General features: G+C 34.5%; 4 protein-coding genes across 6 annotated transcripts; 2 read left to right on the forward strand and 2 right to left on the reverse strand.

Annotated features, from left to right (window-relative positions):
- The first annotated feature begins 953 nt into the window (after positions 1-953).
- On the forward strand, positions 954-4,954 carry LOC120203319 (granule-bound starch synthase 2, chloroplastic/amyloplastic-like). The gene is made up of 8 exons (XM_039203638.1): positions 954-1,324; positions 2,190-2,721; positions 2,840-2,904; positions 3,033-3,110; positions 3,216-3,326; positions 3,401-3,445; positions 3,525-3,698; positions 3,821-4,954. The coding sequence occupies exons 1-8, from the start codon at positions 1,046-1,048 to the stop codon at positions 4,775-4,777; spliced, it is 2,241 nt and encodes a 746-aa protein (XP_039059569.1). The 5' UTR covers positions 954-1,045; the 3' UTR covers positions 4,778-4,954.
- Positions 4,955-5,503: 549 nt separating this feature from the next.
- On the reverse strand, positions 5,504-5,929 carry LOC120203300 (uncharacterized protein At5g19025-like). The gene has a single exon (XM_039203611.1). It carries the CDS (start codon positions 5,927-5,929, stop codon positions 5,504-5,506), a length of 426 nt encoding a protein of 141 aa, XP_039059542.1.
- A 2,439-nt stretch (positions 5,930-8,368) lies between these two features.
- LOC120203320 (uncharacterized protein At5g19025-like) lies at positions 8,369-9,525 on the reverse strand. Of its 2 annotated transcripts, XM_039203640.1 has the most exons (2): positions 9,396-9,525; positions 8,369-9,245 (listed from the first exon to the last, which is right to left on the reverse strand). In XM_039203640.1, the coding sequence occupies exon 2, from the start codon at positions 9,205-9,207 to the stop codon at positions 8,557-8,559; it is 651 nt and encodes a 216-aa protein (XP_039059571.1). In that variant the 5' UTR covers positions 9,208-9,245; positions 9,396-9,525; the 3' UTR covers positions 8,369-8,556. The 2 variants fall into 2 exon arrangements, with proteins under 2 accessions (XP_039059571.1, XP_039059570.1); XM_039203639.1 differs by having other exon boundaries at positions 8,369-9,525.
- Positions 9,526-13,950: 4,425 nt separating this feature from the next.
- Positions 13,951-16,465, forward strand: LOC120203322 (phytoene synthase 2, chloroplastic-like). Of its 2 annotated transcripts, XM_039203641.1 has the most exons (5): positions 14,039-14,378; positions 14,943-14,993; positions 15,524-15,696; positions 15,780-16,015; positions 16,096-16,465. In XM_039203641.1, the coding sequence occupies exons 1-5, from the start codon at positions 14,039-14,041 to the stop codon at positions 16,448-16,450; spliced, it is 1,155 nt and encodes a 384-aa protein (XP_039059572.1). In that variant the 3' UTR covers positions 16,451-16,465. The 2 variants fall into 2 exon arrangements, with proteins under 2 accessions (XP_039059573.1, XP_039059572.1); XM_039203642.1 differs by lacking the exon at positions 14,943-14,993 and having other exon boundaries at positions 13,951-14,378.
- Positions 16,466-18,811: the final 2,346 nt, after the last annotated feature.

An 18,811-nucleotide genomic window follows, 5' to 3' on the forward strand; every position in this document is an offset into this window, starting at 1 on the left:
CACCACACCAGAAATAACATCTCCATCTACCGAAAGCCCAAAATGTATGGAAACATCCTCCATTGTAATAGTGCACTCCCCACATGAAAGATGAAATATGTGTGTCTATGGTCTCTACCTCTCAATCAATGTAAAAATAAGGTTGGGTTCAAGGTTACAATGTCCTTCATATCTAGTTATGTCACCAAATCCACCCGCAGCTAAATACAGTCAGACAAAACTCAATATCTCTAATTTAACGTTACGAATAAATGATTTAATATACGTTTATTAATCTAATTAAATAAATATTATACAAATTAAAATATAAACTAATACTAAAAAATAACTGAATAAAACATTCACAATAAATAAAATAACAAAATTTAAAATTATTACCGTATCGACAAAATGACTCGATATATGATTGTCATCTAACCATCTGTCATTTTATAACTGCAAAAATTAATAAAAATTTGTATAATAAGATATAATAAAATAATAAACTATTAAATAATTATAATACAATAAAAAAATTAGCTAATAAAAACTATAATTATACTTACTTAAAACTTGATAGAACAATATATTGAATGAAGAGAATGTTTTTTATATGGTACGAGGGTTGGATGAGAGGGTATTTATAGGGGACGGGGACGGGGACGGGAGGTTGGGTGATATTTAAATTAGGACGGTTGGGTTTTGATTCACGTCTTCTGGCACCTGTCTTATTCCCAACAAAGGCGTATTTCATTATCTACTCTTTTCTACAGTGACACAAACTCGGACAAAACCATGTGAAGGAGCGTCTCATGATCTACGGTTGGTCAGAAAGGGTGTTAAATCGATAATATTTAAAGATAGAGTGTCTAACAAGTAATTTTTAACTTTTAGAGTTATTTTTGGGTAAAAATGCCCATTTTGTCGATGTAAAAGTCTGTACCTTTCCACTATAAATAATTTTCCATATTATGTTGTTGTTGCAACAGATTTCAATAAAGAAAAACAAGGGAAAAAAAGAAGGGTATTTCTTGGTATTTTTGAGTAATAGTTTCTTTTCTGGGAAATGGCTTCCATTGGCAGTTCTTCCTCACCTTTCTTGATCGAAAGGAATAGAAAAAGCAAACCTTTTGTTTTCTCAAGTTTTAGGTCAAGAAAGATCGAAACTTTGCCTGTTTTTGATGGTTTAAAATGTGGGGTTTCCTTGATTTGTAGATTTAAGCCTGTTAGAGTGGCTGGTTCTGATGATGATCTTGGTCATGGTGATAGCTCAGATGATACATTTCAGGATACTGTTGAGAAGAGCAAGAAGATTCTTGCAATGCAAAAAAACCTACTTCAGCAGGTACTTAATTGTAAAGGTTGTTTTTCTTTTGGATTAAAAAATGTGCTTCTTTTGTGTTTATGATGGCCGTTTATTTTCTGGGTTGTGATTTCATCCTCTGGTTCTTTATTGAAACGTGGGACTTTGTTTCACTGTTTACCTTTTGCAGCAAGAAAAGATAAACAAGAAACTAGTACACATGTAATAGCCAAAGTCTCTTTGTAGCTTTCATGGAGATTGGATTCCAATTGTATTCTAATTTTTCACTCTAAATGCTTTTAGGTTTCAGAGTTGCATTTATTAAGGGTATTTGTTCTCATATGTCCTATGAAATATCGATTTACTCGTGTTCGCGATGTCGATTTGGAATAAGTATCGGTTTTTTTCTGCTATTGAAGTCCTTTGAATTGCTACTGAAGTGTAGGATTACTTGGATATTCATGTTCTAACAGGCATTCTATCGGGTATGAGTACATCCGCCATGTAATAAGTATCGGCTTTTTCTGGTTTTGAACTCCTTTGAATTACTATGGAAGTGTAGGATTACTTGGATATTCATGTTCTAACAAGCATTCTATCGGGTATATTTCCGTTCGTTGATGGAAATGAAGATTCTGTGGTGTTCATATATCGGTCTGTTTCTTGGTTTCGTCGGCATTTTGAACTCTTTAACTTCATATTGCTACCTTGGTTTGAATTTTGGTGATAGAAACCTTTTAGCACATGGAATCATGATAAGCTTCAATTAGCTTTATGAACAAGGAATTTTGTGATGTTTATGATGTATATTCAAACATTGTCATCCAAGAGCTACATTCCCTTGCTGATTTTGTCGGTGAGAATCAGAATTTTAGTTGTGTTATTCATTTTTCTGTATCCATGGCAGATTGCAGAACAAAGGAAATTGGTTTCATTGATAAAAAGTAGTGTTGCTGGCCGAGATGAAGACGAAGATGTTGATAAACAGGGGGATAGCTCTCTTCCCGATCCAGACCTTGCTTCTAGCAGCTCTGACGGGGCGGATGAAGGCGAAAACAGTAGCATTCCTTCAGGCAGTCGAGTTGATTCAGCTACAACAAATGTATCGGGGATCCTACCTTCAGATGAAGTTGGAGAGGAATCCGAACTATATTTGCCCCCCGAAAAGGCTTCCTCTACTATAGGTTCTATCGAACAGTTGAAAACCAATGATTCTAAAGCATTTAAGTCTGATGCGCTTCCTCTTCATCTCTCAAGTTCATCAGACAAAGCCCATGTTACAGATGAAGAGAATGAAAACTTGACTGAAGCAGTCCTGAAAGAGGCTGCTGAGGTAGATGATTCCACCGTTGAAGATGAAACCCCCCTGCCACTAGCTGGTGCAAACGTCATGAATGTTATATTAGTAGCTGCAGAATGTGCTCCGTGGTCTAAAACCGGTAATGCACCATTGACATATAACACGAGCTGACAGTCTCTTCTCCTTTCTCGATTTGTAGATGGCATGCTAACTTTCCCTTTTATATGTAATTGGAGACTAACATATTCCTACCATAGGTGGGCTCGGAGACGTTGCCGGTTCTTTGCCGAAGGCGTTGGCTCGACGTGGACATAGGGTTATGGTAATATTTCATATCTAGTTTTTATGTTAAATTGAAGCAGATCATTTTTATCTTAGTTCCCCAATGATGAACCTACAGATACCTACCGAACCTTAAATTGTCTCATAGCAACCTCTCTTTTTCATTAGGTTGTGGTACCTCGATATTCTGATTATGCCGACTCTCAAGATATCGGAGTTCGAAGGAAGTATAAGATAGATGGTCAGGTATGACAGAATACTATTTCGTATTGTTGTGAGTTTCTTAGCTTTGGTTGTTAAAAGATAATCGGCTTATTTGGCAGCACGATCTTGATGTTATGTTATTTGCAGGATATGGAAGTATCCTACTGCCACGCTTATATCGATGGTGTGGATTTTGTTTTCCTGGAAAGTGCCGTTTTTCGCCATATGCAGAATTACATATACGGAGGAAACCGTGTGGTAGAATTATCTTTTCTTATGGATATTTTATGATTTGTTAATGGTTTGATCTCGGAAACCGTCTTTTGGTGCAGGATATTTTGAAGCGCATGATATTGCTTTGCAAAGCAGCAGTCGAGGTAGTGAAGGCTTAGTTACTCTGTCTCGGTTTCGTAGTTTCTTTACCGATGTCTTAAAGTGAAGGCTTTCTTTTTCCAGGTTCCATGGTATGTTCCGTGTGGGGGTGTCTGCTATGGAGATGGAAATCTGGTTTTCATCGCTAATGATTGGCATACCGCCTTGTTGCCGGTGTACTTGAAGGCGTATTATCGGGACAATGGTTTGATGTCCTTCACAAGATCCGTTCTTGTTATCCATAACATTGCTCACCAGGTTTGTCGTGTTGATCAACTCTTGCACTCTCTTTTAGCGGAAAAAGTAATAGGATCATCGATATTTTTGCTTCAATGCTTTGTATTTCATAGCTGTTTTCTAAATGATGAACTTGAATCCAGGGTCGGGGACCTGTGGAGGATTTCAAATACATCGATCTACCGGGACACTACGTCGACCTTTTCAAGTTATACGACCCGGTAGGAGGTGATCACTGCAATATCTTTGCGGCTGGACTAAAGGCAGCCGACCGGGTGGTCACTGTTAGCCATGGATATGCTTGGGAGGTTAAAACTTCTGAAGGTGGTTGGGGTTTGCATGGGATCATAAACGAAAATGACTGGAAACTGAGGGGAATAGTCAATGGAATCGATACGACTGACTGGAATCCGGAGTACGATATCCACCTCAAGTCAGATGGTTATGCTAACTACTCCTTGGAAACATTGAAAACCGGAAAACCTCGATGCAAGGCCGCCTTACAGAAGGAGCTAGGCCTTCCGGTTCGTGACGACGTCCCACTGCTCGGCTTTATAGGGAGACTGGATCAACAAAAAGGTGTCGATCTGATCGCCGAGGCGATTCCTTGGATGATAGGCCAGAATGTCCAGTTGGTCCTGTTAGGCACCGGCAGACCCGATCTCGAACAGATGCTTAAACAGTTTGAAAACCAACATCCCGACAGGATAAGGGGATGGGTGGGGTTCTCGGTAAAGATGGCTCACCGTATAACGGCCGGTGCCGATATTTTACTCATGCCGTCGAGATTCGAACCCTGTGGACTAAACCAGCTGTATGCTATGAGCTATGGAACGATCCCGGTTGTCCACGCGGTCGGCGGATTGAGGGACACGGTGCAGCAATTCGATCCGTTCCAAGAGTCCGGGCTCGGGTGGACGTTCGATCGCGCCGAAACGAACAAGTTGATACATGCGCTAGGGAATTGTTTGTTGACACACAGGGAGTATAAAACAAGCTGGGAAGGGCTGCAGATAAGGGGAATGAAGCAAGATCTCAGCTGGGACAATGCTGCCGAGAAGTACGAGGAAGTTCTTGTTGCTGCCAAATACCAATGGTGAGACCTGGGAATGATTTTCACAAATATTTTCGGGTGAAAAATAAAGCCGAAAATTGTTGTACTCTTATCGTGTTCGTGTTCGTGTTCGTATTATCTTTTTCGTGTGATGTTGCGTGATACAATTTTGGATATCGAACACCGATCGTATTATGAAATGGACATTTTTGTTTCTAAGGGAGTTTAAATCTTGATCATGCAATTTTTATTACCTTCATGTTCAGGGTTTGAAGTTTAGGGTTAATGTTTTTAATGGATAATTTGATAAAAGTTAAATAATAAATACTATAAGGGTAAAGTACATAAATAGTCCTCCGGTTATAGGATAATATTTTATTGAGTTTATTGACTGTTAAAAGTTACAGAATAGTCTCTTGATTATAGGGAGTTGCTTTGTTTAGTCTCTCAATTATTAAAAGTTACAAAATGGTCACTCAATTATTCATTATGTTCCAAACTCATCATTTTCTATTATAAAATTAACGATCGTCCTAGCTGTACGCTTCTCATAATCTCAAATGATATGTTAATTGAAATTCAAAATTTTCAGAGATTACGATCGTAGTCAAAACTTATCAATTCATCTCTGAATCACTATGCTAATCCATCAAATTGTTTGAATAAGAAAAATATTGGCTAAATAAATAAGAAATGTGCTTACAACTTATTGCCATTAGAGCTTGTTTAAAGAAAACATAGTTTTAGAACAAACTAACCATATCCCAAAACCCTACTTGTTCTTTCTTTGCTTCTTCGGTCCCGGAACCTCCAATCTCCCGGCCGGACATCCACACCGAGCTCGAAACAAGAGTACGGCTCTTCCGTTGCTCGGTGCCATCTCCCTCAACTCGGCCTCCAGTTCCCGGTGACGATCGGGCGGCAACTCGACGAGTCCTCCCTCACCACCACCATCATCAACCAAAGTGTCGGAGTTCTCGATACATCCCTCAGATTCTAATTCGATGTCGAACTCGCCTGCCTTCATGAGACCTTTACAATCAGGGTTCCTGCACTTCCTAGTGGTCGTACACAGATGCAAGATCCAAGTAGCCACTGCAGCACATGAAAAGCCTAATGCCATGGACGCATACATCAATGGAGTTCTCGTGATTTGATCTTTAAACATACGAAAAACAGGTTCAATGAATTCAATCATATTTCAAAGGATCCACAAGCAATTAAAAAAATTTCAAGTTGTTCGGGTGAACAGATGAAATATATAGTGTAGTTATCTCTTAACCTAAGAGAGTTTAAGTGAAAGTATAATTATCTCTTAATCTAAGGAAGTATGGTAGAAGTGAAATTCTAAACAGTCAGTTCGTTATCTACTAAATCGTATCACTACGGGTTAGTTCGTTTACGAGATTTTGGTGGATCGACGGTGAACATAAAAATTGGGCCTCTAATAGCACATATTAAAATAAATGATAAATTATGTGTTTAGTACTTAAATTATCAGTTTTAGTATCAAAACTTTTAATTTTTTGAAAACCATAGCTAATATTTAATTTTTATTTCATTTTACTATCTCGTCGTTAAAAACTTAACGGGTGATTTGCACGTGGCACTTTTTTTTTTGGTAAATTGCATCATTCATCACTTAACAATCTTCTCACTCCAATTTTAATCACTAAAGTATACTTTTTTAAGGGTATATTACACACTTACTAAACTTTACTCTCTCTCCTATTTCACTCACCGTACTTTCAATTTTTTAATTTACTCACTAAAATTTAGACATTGAACTTTTTTAGTCACTCGACCGTTAAATTTCTAACGGCGTTATGACGTTGCTAAATAAAAATTGAAAAATATTAAAAGTACATTTAGTGAAATAGTAGAGAGGGTAAAGTTCAGTGAGTAAACGTGTGACATAATTTATTATTAAAACAAGCCACATAAGCACCCCGTTACTGAGTTTACAGTTGAGTGACAAAAAAAGTTTAATATATAAAGTTCAGTGAGTAAATTGAAAAAATTGAAAGTATAGTGAGTGAAATAGGAGAGAGAGTAAAGTTCAATGAATACATGTGTAATTTACCCTTTTTTAATTTAATTACTTGACTTTCAAATTATTCCTAACTTAATCACTCTAACTTTCAATTTTTTTAATTATATATTAATAAAATAAAATAAAAATCTCATGTTACAAAATTATTAATAAAATAAATTACAGTGGTTAAAATAGGAGAAATTTGAAAGTTGAGTGGTTAAATTGAAATTTTTAAACTTTAGTACCAAAATAGGAGTTAGAAGATAGTTGAGGGATAATGATGTAATTTACCCATAAAAATTGTAGATTTAACGTCGATGTACTAAAATGAAACTTTTAAAAGTTGTGACAACTAGGTTTTTTTCCCATTCTTTCTTTCTTTCCAATTGTTGATGAAAAACATGTAGGATGGTGGTTCATACTGGCTTAAAAGGTAAGAAAAAGAGAGATTTTGTCGACGGTTGATGATTCACTTCTGATTTGGTCAGAGAGTCGTTGATTCGTCTAAATTTACGTCGAGAGATTATTTGGACCGACTGTCGAATAGGTCACTACGAGTACGATGTCCAAATAAATCTAAAAACATTGTGTATAATCATACCCGAAACATGAATATGATCCTCCAAATACATAGAAAAACATAATTTACAACAACCATACCCGAAACGTTTCTCCAAGTTCGAGTAACGAAAATTCTAGAGTTCAATGAGAAATACACAACCAAATTCACCAAATATCTACCTTTCCTGCTTTGAAGATTCAAGGATTTAGCCTCCAAAACCATTTTAGTGAATATGCAATATGATATAACACAGCAGAAATAAAAGCATATTTGCGCTATGCAAATCCATCGAATTGTTCGAACAGAAACATATTTGCTAAATAAACAAGATCGAAATCATACCAAATAATCGATAATTAACAGTAATCTACGACTTAGCAAACATAATGTGCATATTCACTAGATATTACATAATTGAACAAGAATATTGGGAAGATAACAGGTTAAAGAAGCTTGAGACTCAAGTCTTCTTTACTTGAGCCTCTTTAATTGTTATAAAGTTTGTCCCATAAAGTGGCTAATCAAATATTCCTTTTCAAACAAGAAACCTTCTATAAAGTCCTTACTTGTCGAACAAGTTAACTTCATAAGACAAACTTAGCTTTGTCAAACAAGGTTCCTTGGGAAACAAGATCTTCTATCATCAATGATTCAATGTATATCTTCTAGAAGAGACATTTAACTTCAGGATATATCGGAGCAAGCAATAATTCTCAGAATAACTAGATCGAGCAATTGTTTATTTGTGAAATACGACTATGAAGCTAAAAAATGTATGCAGATTTATGGTTTCTAATGCGATGAAGGTATCGATCAAATGAGTTCAGCATGTCTTCCGAAAACTATATCCCTTGGCAGTGACACAATATTAGAACATCAAAGATAAGTGATAAAGCTTGAAGTATTAACAAGCAACATATCAAAGAAAGCAATCATCAATATCGAATAGTTCAAGGTAACACGTTAGTTTAATATTGAAAAAGCTTCGAATTTCAATGATCACAAAAGCTTTAAGATGTAAAAATATCATAAAGAAGTGATTAAACAAATGAAAGAAAATATTCTTATATTCTCCACTATAATCAACTATATGTAATCCTTACAACTTATTGAGAGCTTATTTAAAGACAACATAGTTTTCGGCTAAACTAACCAGAGAAGGCACTCCTCTCTGCATTATGACTACTTTCTCTACTGCTTTAATTCATCTCTATCATATCCCGAAATCCTACTTCTTGTTCTTTCTTTGCTTCTTTGGCCCCGGAACCTCCAATCTGCCGACAGGACATCCACACCTAGCTTGAAAAACGAGCACTGCTCTCCCATTAATCGGTGCCATCTTCTTTAACTCGGCTTCCAATTCCCTGTGATGATCCGGCGGCAACTCGAAAAGTCCTCTTTTAGCACCATCTTTAACCAAAGTGTTGGAGTTCTTAATACACTCCTCGGTTTCTAATTGTATGTCGAATTCGGCCGCCTTCCTAAGACCTTTACAATTAGGGTTCCTGCATTTCCTAGTTGTACACAGAAGCAAAATCCAAGTAGCTATTGCAGCACAACAAAAACCTAATCCTATGGATGCATATATCAATGGAGATCTCATGATTTCCTCTTTAAACATATAAAAGAAGGGTTCGATGAATTCGATCATTTTCAAAGATAAACACTTTAAAGTTGGGAACAACAAGAATCCACAAGCAGCAATCACAGCAATTAAGATGAACACATCAATGGCAGCAGATCTTGATCCTTCACAAAACGGAATTTCTAAACAACTTGATGAATTGGGTACCTTTTGTTTCTTGGGAAAATTGTTCCTCGATGACGATGACGATTTGGGGTTCATCGGAAAATCATCTGAATCAAAAGAATTCGCCATGATTGTAGCTGAGGAAGCCTGGTCATCGGAGTTGCAGACTGAGATTGAGTTATGGAAATGGACCATTTCAAATCAAACCCAGAATTTTAAATCCAAAAATCGAAAAGAACAAAAGAAACCCAACAATTGAAAATTGAATCTCTATCAATTTTCCTTCGATCCAAACTGTAAATCCAGATCAAACCCACCTCATAAAACCTCAAAAAGCAACAAACCTTCCCCAAGGTCAGGTGTTTCTTAGTATCCAAATGAGAAAATTCCTTCAGAAAATCGCCCAAGGAATGGAAAATTTCAATCCCAAATTGAGATTTGAGATTGAATGAGGAGCAGAACAAGATTTGCGATTGCAATAATTTATAGCAGAAGAGATAGAGATAAAGGGGACAATGGAATAGTCCTTTTTAACCTTTTACTTTGTTGAGATAATTATTTATATATCTTAAAATCGTCTTTTTACGTAAAAAATAGCAATAGTATGAGGAGCAGTAAACATTTGAGGCTACGAACATAAAGTCATAGAACCCTTAGTCAGAGTGCGGTTCTGAGGGACTGTTGCTTTGTGATGCGTGCTCTCTAGGAGAGCTAGGTTTTGTTAGTTTTCTTAAGCAAGTAACTGATATTCAACTGTGATTATCTTCATGCACGATCTGGTGAGTAAAGTGTCTGTAGGATCCCGATGTGTAGTATGACGAGTTACCAAAGTTTAGCAAGCTAAAGATATTTATAGAGTTGTGTAATACGTGAACTCAATTGAGTAGACTCAGCTTGTGAAAGGTTTAGTGAAGGCAGACGAGTCGTGGATAAGTGTTGTATTTATGAAATGTTCTGAGCATTTAGAGTTAGACAACAAGAATAAGATTCTTTGGCTTTATCCCTCTCGAAAGTTTGTGTAAGGTTCAACATAGGTAACATCCTTGATGATCAGATAAGATTTTAGGTGCTTCAAGGCTTTTAAGTGTTTGACCTACAGATATGTTTGCATTTTATCAAAGTGAATTTCAAGGATAAAATTTCTTTCAAGGAATGGAGAGTTGTAACACCCAAATTTTGAATTAGTAGTTTCGGGCCTACCCAAGAGGTATATGGACCTCGTGGAGTCGTAATTAAAATCGTAAGGCCGAACAAGATTTTAATTAGGTTTGGAATCGGGCCCAAAGAGATTATAAAAAGGGGATTTTTGGATATAAGTCAAAATGCGAAAGACCAAAAGTGTGATTCTCCCAGTTGTGAAAAAATGATGGTTTTTTATTCTCGTTCATCTCCTTATCTTCATTCATTCTTCTTCTTCTCATTTTCCTTCTCGTCCTTCCCCTCTAAGTGTTCTATCTAAAGGTAAGTTTCTCTAGCCTTTTTATACTTTTTTTTTAACTTTAAATTCATCTTTAAATCCTCCATCAATGTCCTTGTTGTTTAGAAACCCATTCATTTCGTATTTGGCAAGAGGTTATGGAGTTGAGTACTCAAATTCAAGTGGAAGATAAGAAAAAAAGAGTGTGGTTGAATAAAGGAGTTTCATTTCGAATTCTCTAGCTAAGTTAGTGTATTTTGAATCCTTTGTTATGTTATGAATTTCCTAAATGCAATGTCTTGTTGGGGATTTCGGTGTTTGAGTATATTTGGGGGTTTTGTTTGACTCTTGTATTAGATGACATTTTTGGTGTAAAGATTGTGTTTTTATAGTGCTAAATAACCCTAAATAACTCCCTAAAGTGTTTGTGAGGATTTTTAGGGTTTTCAAGCCTATTTCTAGGTTAGGGTATCAATATTGGATTAACAATACCGATGCTAGATGAACTAAGATGATTTTTAGGCATTTTATACAGAGAGTATCGATAATCTAAGGAGTGGTATCAATATTGCAGCCCTGGTAGTGATATTGAGGGTAATAGTATCGATATTGGAGTAATTTTTGCGATCCAGTAGCCGTTTTGGTACCAATACTCAAAGGGGTATCAATACTTGACATAGGAGTATCTATAGTGAATGTAAGGTATCGATACTACTCATATCAGATGGTAAGATTCAACTTTGTTAAGGTTCGTAAGAGCTAAGGATGACTAGTAATGGTGGGACTTAGTCCGTGAGGGACTTAAATGAAAAAAGGTGCCTATACAAACGCTTAGAAGTGTTACGGCTGAAGTAACCATACTAGACGTAATACTTCCAAGTATCTTCAATCGAACACATATTGAGAAATGATGAACGAAAGATTATTCCAAAAGATGTTCCGGTGAGTGAGATGATGATCGATGTGAATAGTACGATAGAAGAAATCGATTACTACATGAACACCTATATCAAAGACGAGTAAGCTACCGTATTAGTTCAAGAGTGAACCAATGAGGAAGTATGATGAGAGCAACTCGAGAGTTGGTGTTAATGAACCATCACTCAACTATCTTCTTACTCCTATTTTGGTCACAAAAGTTTATTTTTTAAATTTAATTAGTTAACTTTCAAATTACTCCTAATTTAATCACTCTAACTTTCAAATGTAATTTTTTATTTTTAATTATATATTAATAAAAATGATAATAAAAATAAAAGTGTCACAAAAATATTAAAAAATAAATTAGAGTGATTAAAATAGGAGCAACTTGAAAGTTGAGTAGTTAAATTGATTTTTTTAAAAATTTAGTACCAAAATAGGAGTGAAAACATAGTTGTGTGATAAATGATGTAATTTACCCATAACAATACATTGTCATTAAGTTTTTAACGGCGAAATACAAAAATGTAACAAAAACTAAATGTTAGGTATGATTTAAAAAATTGAAAGTTTAAGTATTAAAACAGACCAAAACTGATAATTTAGATATTAAACTCATAATTTACCCAAAAGATAAATTCATTATGGAGTCCTCATTTGGTGAGTAAACATAAAATCATGCCACACCACTTGATCCAATAGTTTGAACCAAAATTTAAGGTATTGATAAGTTGGATTTTCCATTTTTTTTAAAACCTTATATATTTATTTAAAGAGATAAAAACACAAGAAATAGACACAAAAAAAGTACCACGTTGGGTGGAAAACCTAACTTTATATTTGTTTTTATTAATTTGTGGTTCACTCTTGAACAAAAAAAATGTGGATGTAATTAAAGGGACGGACGCATGATTTTATGTTAGGGGGCGAACTTGAAGTTATAAAATTTCAGGGGGCGAAAACAAGTTTTCAATAGAAAATACATAGATAAAATCTAAAATATATAGTAATTTAAACTTTTTAGGAGGCGATCGTCCCCTGCCTAGGTCCATCCCAGGGTGTGAGTATGTGGAAAGTGCAATTGAGATCCTAATTTCTAGCTATCAAATTTACAATAAAATGTAAACCTTAAGGACCAAATTCAGATTATACCGATAATAATTAGAAAATATTAGTGGCCATTTTGCAATCTACACTTTTTGAAGCTATAGTGAAATTATTATAAAAAGAGTCCACTCTACATAATGCAATGCACTATTTGAAACTAAACAATATTATCCATGGTGCTTTATGGAAATGGCAGCCCCCAACCAATTACTTTACATTATCAAATTCTTGCTTGGGATTTAACCTTTCCATTTCAAATTCGAGCTGATTCGATTCGAATCGTTACGAGTTTAAATTTATTATTTTTCGAATTCAAACTTATTTTATCAACGGTAAATACACATCGGATTGTATTGTACTTGTTCTTTTTTGTTAGTCTTTAGTGATTATAAGGGAATATGTGTTCATAATTTTCTTTAATATGTTGATGACACACTCGTTCTACATACGTAACTGTTTGAACTTAGATTTTCGAGGGAAAATAACATTATATTTTACTGATGATGTCAGTCAATGAATTCAACAACATCACACTTTATAATAGATTCAAACCTTGAAAACGATATTTAAAAATAACTATAAACTTATATGAATTATAAAACAAACACAAAATAAATAGAGTTAAAAAAGAAAAGTATAAGAGACGATAATCTAATTTAAGGCTAGGGAATAACATAGAAGAGACTCGACTGAAAATATTATAAAAAATAATCAGAAAAGTTCATTTAAGATTAAAGAATAACATAGAATTGACGGGATTAAAAATATTATAAAAATATATTATTTCTGATTGAACGTAATCGAAAATGTTAATTTTCTCTTTAAAACATTTTTTATGGAAAATACTCACGTGCGGCAGACTTCATATACGGCTAAAAAAGTGTTACATGTTTTGTTATTATTTAAATAACAAAATCGATAAAAAATGACCGAAAACATTATTATTTCTACCGTTTTAATTATCGATATAAATAAACGTGATTAAAAAAATCCGGTAAAAAATAATATTTTAGATAATGCTTTATCTAAAACATTCGAATTTTTTACTACATTTACCTATATCAATAAATAATAATAACATCAAAATCAATAAAAAATAATAATATTTTTAAATATTTTTTATCAATTTTATTATTTAAAATAATAACAAAATCAATAATATTTTTTAATCGTATATAAAATCTGCCGCACCGTAAAACTTCCCATTTTTATTGGGAAAAAAAAAACGAATGAAGAAATGGTGTCCACAGAATTAGCTTGAGAAAGATAAAAGAAAGAGACAATGAACTTGTGAGACTCCCTTTTGCCTTTTTTTGTAAGATGACGACGTGGGAGATCCTGTGTCTTTGGAAGCATTAAGATAAAGAAAAGTGGTGCCCGTTTCATCTTCATCTTCATCCCCATTCGCTGCTTTCATATTCACTTATCTTCATCTTCATTGACCGGTTCAAAATCAAAGGAAAAGCATAGTTTTTTCTCTTTATTTTTCATCTTCTTCTTGAACATCCAACATCCATGGCTGGTGTTCTTCTTTGGGTGGTAAGTCCCAAAGGGAATGCCACTGCTTTGCTTAGCTTGATACCCAGAAGTGTGAACAAGCCAAAGAAGAGGTCTTTCAAGAGGGTTTCAGCTATCTCGGGTGCAGTGGCTAACCCAGTTAGATCTTCAGAACAGAGAGTTTACGATGTGGTTTTAAAGCAGGCTGCTTTGGTTAAAGAGCAAAGGGGCAGAAAAGCTCTTGATTTGGAGAAAAGAAGTGAAAAAACTGATGGGTTTACTGATTGGGATCTGCTGAATGAAGCGTATGATCGTTGTGGTGAAGTTTGTGCTGAGTATGCCAAGACTTTCTATTTGGGTATGGCTTGAGCTTATGATTTTCTTTTTTTTTTGTTGTTGTTAAGTTGATGATTACGATATTATTAGTATTATATGTTTTTTTTGACAAGTTCATGCACATGGGGTCGATTTGACTCTTGTTTTTTTTTGTTTATTTGGTGATTCCCTGCCTTTTTTTTGTTGCTTTTTTTAATGTATACAAAGTTGAGCTTTACTCCTGTTTGGTTCCCGAGAAAAGGGTGAGAAAACTAATATGAAACACAGAAGCTGGGGAGTGTTATTGTGATGATTACTATTTGATATTCAACAGCTTTCATCTCTCTTTGTTTGATCAATATACTTGAAAGAGTTTTTAAACTGCAATAGTTTAGGATCACAAGATCATGTAGCTGCACTTCCTTTTTCAAGTGTAGGAAATCGGATCGAATCTCGGGTCAAGGGCCATGAACATGGAAATCGAATTGAATTATAGCATTCGTCTCGAATCTTGGTTTGAGGCCATGAACATGGAATTCGTATCAAATTATAGCATTTGCAACCTTTTACCTCTGAGGCCTCATGAACCGTTGTTGTTTCTTTCCAGGTACATTACTTATGACACCGGAGCGTCGGAGAGCCGTCTGGGCTATTTACGGTATGTATGGTGGTCGGTTACGTTGAGTAAGTCTTGCAATATTGTTCATTGAACTCACTGATTGTAGCTCGCTCACTCATTCAAACCATCTGCATAATGCAGTGTTTCTATGTCTTTCAAGCTTTAGCTGTAATATTTAGGATGATAGCGTATGGTGCTTAAGTAGTAATTGCGATCGGACCAGCAGTTTTATCCGGTGCAGGCGGCTTAGAGCAAGCATACGGTCCGAGTTCTAACTTCGGAACTTGTCCTATTCTCTGCTTGTAGGCTCCTTTGCATTAAAAGGAGAATGAATTGCAATCAACATCATTGATGAAAGTTTCATTGTCCTGTATCGCTTTGTCTCTTCGTTTTTCTTGCAGTATCCGTGCTCGATACTTTTCGAACACTTGTATAACGATACGACCCTTAAAGTACATGAAAAACCCATGTTGGAATCTCGGAGACGAATTCGTATCTGGTTTCGAGTTTGAGTGTCATTGCTGTGTGTTTCGTAGTTTGATATTAAATTGTTGCCTTCTGGTATGCAGTTTGGTGTAGGAGGACAGATGAGCTTGTGGATGGGCCTAATGCTTCACACATTACACCCAGGGCTCTTGATCGATGGGAGAAACGATTAGACGATCTTTTCGAAGGTCGACCGTACGATATGCTCGACGCCGCTTTATCCGATACGGTCTCAAAGTACCCTGTAGATATACAGGTTTGCTGCAGTTTACACAGTTAAAAGACCTTGATACTTTGCATGATCTTTGAGAATTAACCATGGATTTTTCCTTGTTTCAGCCCTTCAAGGACATGATAGAAGGAATGAGATTAGATTTAAAAAAGTCTCGATATATGAACTTCGACGAGCTCTACCTCTATTGCTACTATGTTGCCGGGACGGTCGGACTAATGAGCGTTCCGGTAATGGGAATCGCACCCGAATCGAAGGCATCGGTAGAGAGCGTCTACAACTCTGCATTGGCCCTCGGAATTGCTAATCAGCTTACAAATATACTCAGAGATGTTGGTGAAGAGTAAGTCCAATGTAACCGAAACTTCGTAGTTTTCGCTTTCTCTCGAGTGTTTTCTCATACTATGTATGCATTTTCCCTAGTGCTAGGAGAGGAAGAGTATATCTACCACAAGACGAACTGGCACGGTTTGGACTGTCGGACGACGACATATTCCGTGGACAAGTGACGGACAGGTGGAGGAACTTCATGAAAGATCAGATAAAACGAGCAAGGATGTTCTTCGATGAGGCGGAAAAGGGTGTTCCGGAGCTGAATCCGGCGAGCAGATGGCCGGTGTGGGCGTCGCTGCTGTTGTATCGACAGATATTGGACGCCATTGAAGAAAACGATTACAATAATTTCAACAAAAGAGCTTATGTAGGGAAAGTAAAGAAATTTGCATCACTTCCTGTTGCTTATGGAAGAGCACTTATGGGCACTTCCAAATTCATATGAAGTTTGTCATTTGTATTCCTTTGATTCTCTTTTTCTATATATATATATATATATATATATATATATATATATATATATATATATATCAGAAAATTTGATTTTGATTTAGGCCAAAAACTTTTAAAATGGAAAAGTCAAGGGTATAAATTAAAAAAAAAAGTTTGGGTCACTTTTGCTCATGTGGCAAACTCTTACTGTATTTTTACATCAATTTAGTCCTCGAAGTTATTTAGATTGTTCATCTTAGCCTTCGAAGTTCGTTTTGACTAATAGAATCGTTAGTTTTCTGCGTTTATCAACACCAGCAATTTATAGATTAGTCAATATTACTGATATGGTTTGGTGATGATGTAAAATGTATTAAAAAGATAAATAATAAAATATTTATTAAATACAATAATTAGAAAAAAAATTCTCAAAAATTTGACTTAATCTCATTAAAATAAATAATACTTATAATTTGGGGAATTTGTTCCTATCACCGTGCTTAATAAATATTTTAACTCAATCTCTTAATCCACACTCGCAAAAGACTCATAGTTATGTAAGTTAAAACGGTCAACGGGCTTCTAGAGCTAGGATGAATACCTTTAAAAACTTCGATGGTTAAATCGATGTAAAAAAAAATAAGGGTGAAATTGATAAATTGGAGTACAAGAACAGAAGTGACCCTTAAATCTAAAAGAAAAACATAGTATAATCGATGACGAATTATAAGATAATTACACGAGTGTATATCAAATCTTATAATTCTAAATGTTTAATAGAGTTGCATGAATCAACTTACCTCAGTGGTTACAGGAATCGTTGTTGTTCATAGAGGTCACAAGTTCGAGGTCACGAGTTAGAGCACCCGCGGCAGCGACTGCAATGGAGTGATTGAACGTTCATTGTCAAATAGTTAAGAATGTTTAGAATAAATACTAAAACGAGGGTCATAGTTTAAGAACATATTATGCAATTAACTTTGTATAATATTGTATAAATACAATAATCTTAGTTGAATAAAATTGTATTAACGAAGCTCTTGCACTCTCCATGACATCAACAATGGACCATGATCTCATGATTATCTGTAAGAGTTATGTAGTATTTGTTAATAATCTTTCTTAATTATTAACAATGCAAACGTTCTATAAACGTGAACTTAAAATTTATAAGGAAAACAATATTAATAAACTTTAGAGACGTTACCTTATTAAAAAATGGCTTATATAATAAATAAGTACCTAAAATTATAATTTTTGTCAAAATATACACCTAAATTATCTTTTGGTCAAAATAAGTACATAAAATATTTATTTTTATTTAAGTACCTAAAGTATTTTTAATTAATGTCACATGCCAATTTTTTTAGAACTTATATGAACAAATTTGAAAGTTCATGTACCTATTTTGACATAGAAAACTTTAGATATCTATATTGACCAAAAAAATAACTTTAGGTACTTATTTTGACCAAAAAATACTTTAGATACCTAAATGAAAAAGTGAATATACTTTAGGTACTTATTTGTGATATAAGCCTAAAAAATTTAAATTTAAAGTTTAGAGACGGTACTATTAAATGAGACATTAATAAACTCTAAACATGAATTATACAAAGTATTAATTATTTTCTAGAAATATTTTATATAATATTAAAAATTAAATAAAATAATATTTTTTGATATAATAAATAAAATAATATTATCAGTAATAGAAAAATAGGTAGAAACTGACATGATACACTTTTGATTAACTCAATTTTTTTAAACGATCCTTATTTTTTTTTTGATAAAATGGATAACTTCTATAAATTTTAGGGACCTTATTGATAAAAAAACATTTAGCTACCAAATTGGAAAACAAACAAACGTTAACGGGCATATGGCTCATTAATCATTATTCTTATTAAAATTCTTGGGAAAATTACATGTTTAGTATCTATACTATCAATTTTAACCAGTTTTAGTACCTTTACTTTCAAATTTTCAAAACCATAGTTTTTGTTTCATTTTAGTACCACACCGTTAAAAACTTTAGTTTTTGTTTCATTTTAGTACCACGTTCAAAATTTAACGTCAAATGTTGAAAAGATTAGAAGTTTAGGTACTAAAACGGATTGAAACTGATAATTTAGGTGCTAAACACATTAAATTTTTAACGACAGGTACTAAAATAAAATGAAAACTAAACACATTAATTTTTTTTTCTTTGGGTACAAAGGATATCACAACCTAGGAATAGGGAAAGGACTTGAATGCCACTGCTTTAGGCTAGTGTTATAAATTTGAAGGACTTGATTGTTGCTAAATTTTTGTACCTATGTTCAAGATTGAAATGCATTATATATGCTTTTACTGCAATTGAGCCCTGAAG

Source organism: Hibiscus syriacus, unplaced genomic scaffold (assembly GCF_006381635.1).
Source record: "Hibiscus syriacus cultivar Baekdansim isolate YM2019G1 unplaced genomic scaffold, ASM638163v2 tig00009796_pilon, whole genome shotgun sequence".
NCBI classification, from domain to species: Eukaryota; Viridiplantae; Streptophyta; class Magnoliopsida; order Malvales; family Malvaceae; genus Hibiscus; species Hibiscus syriacus.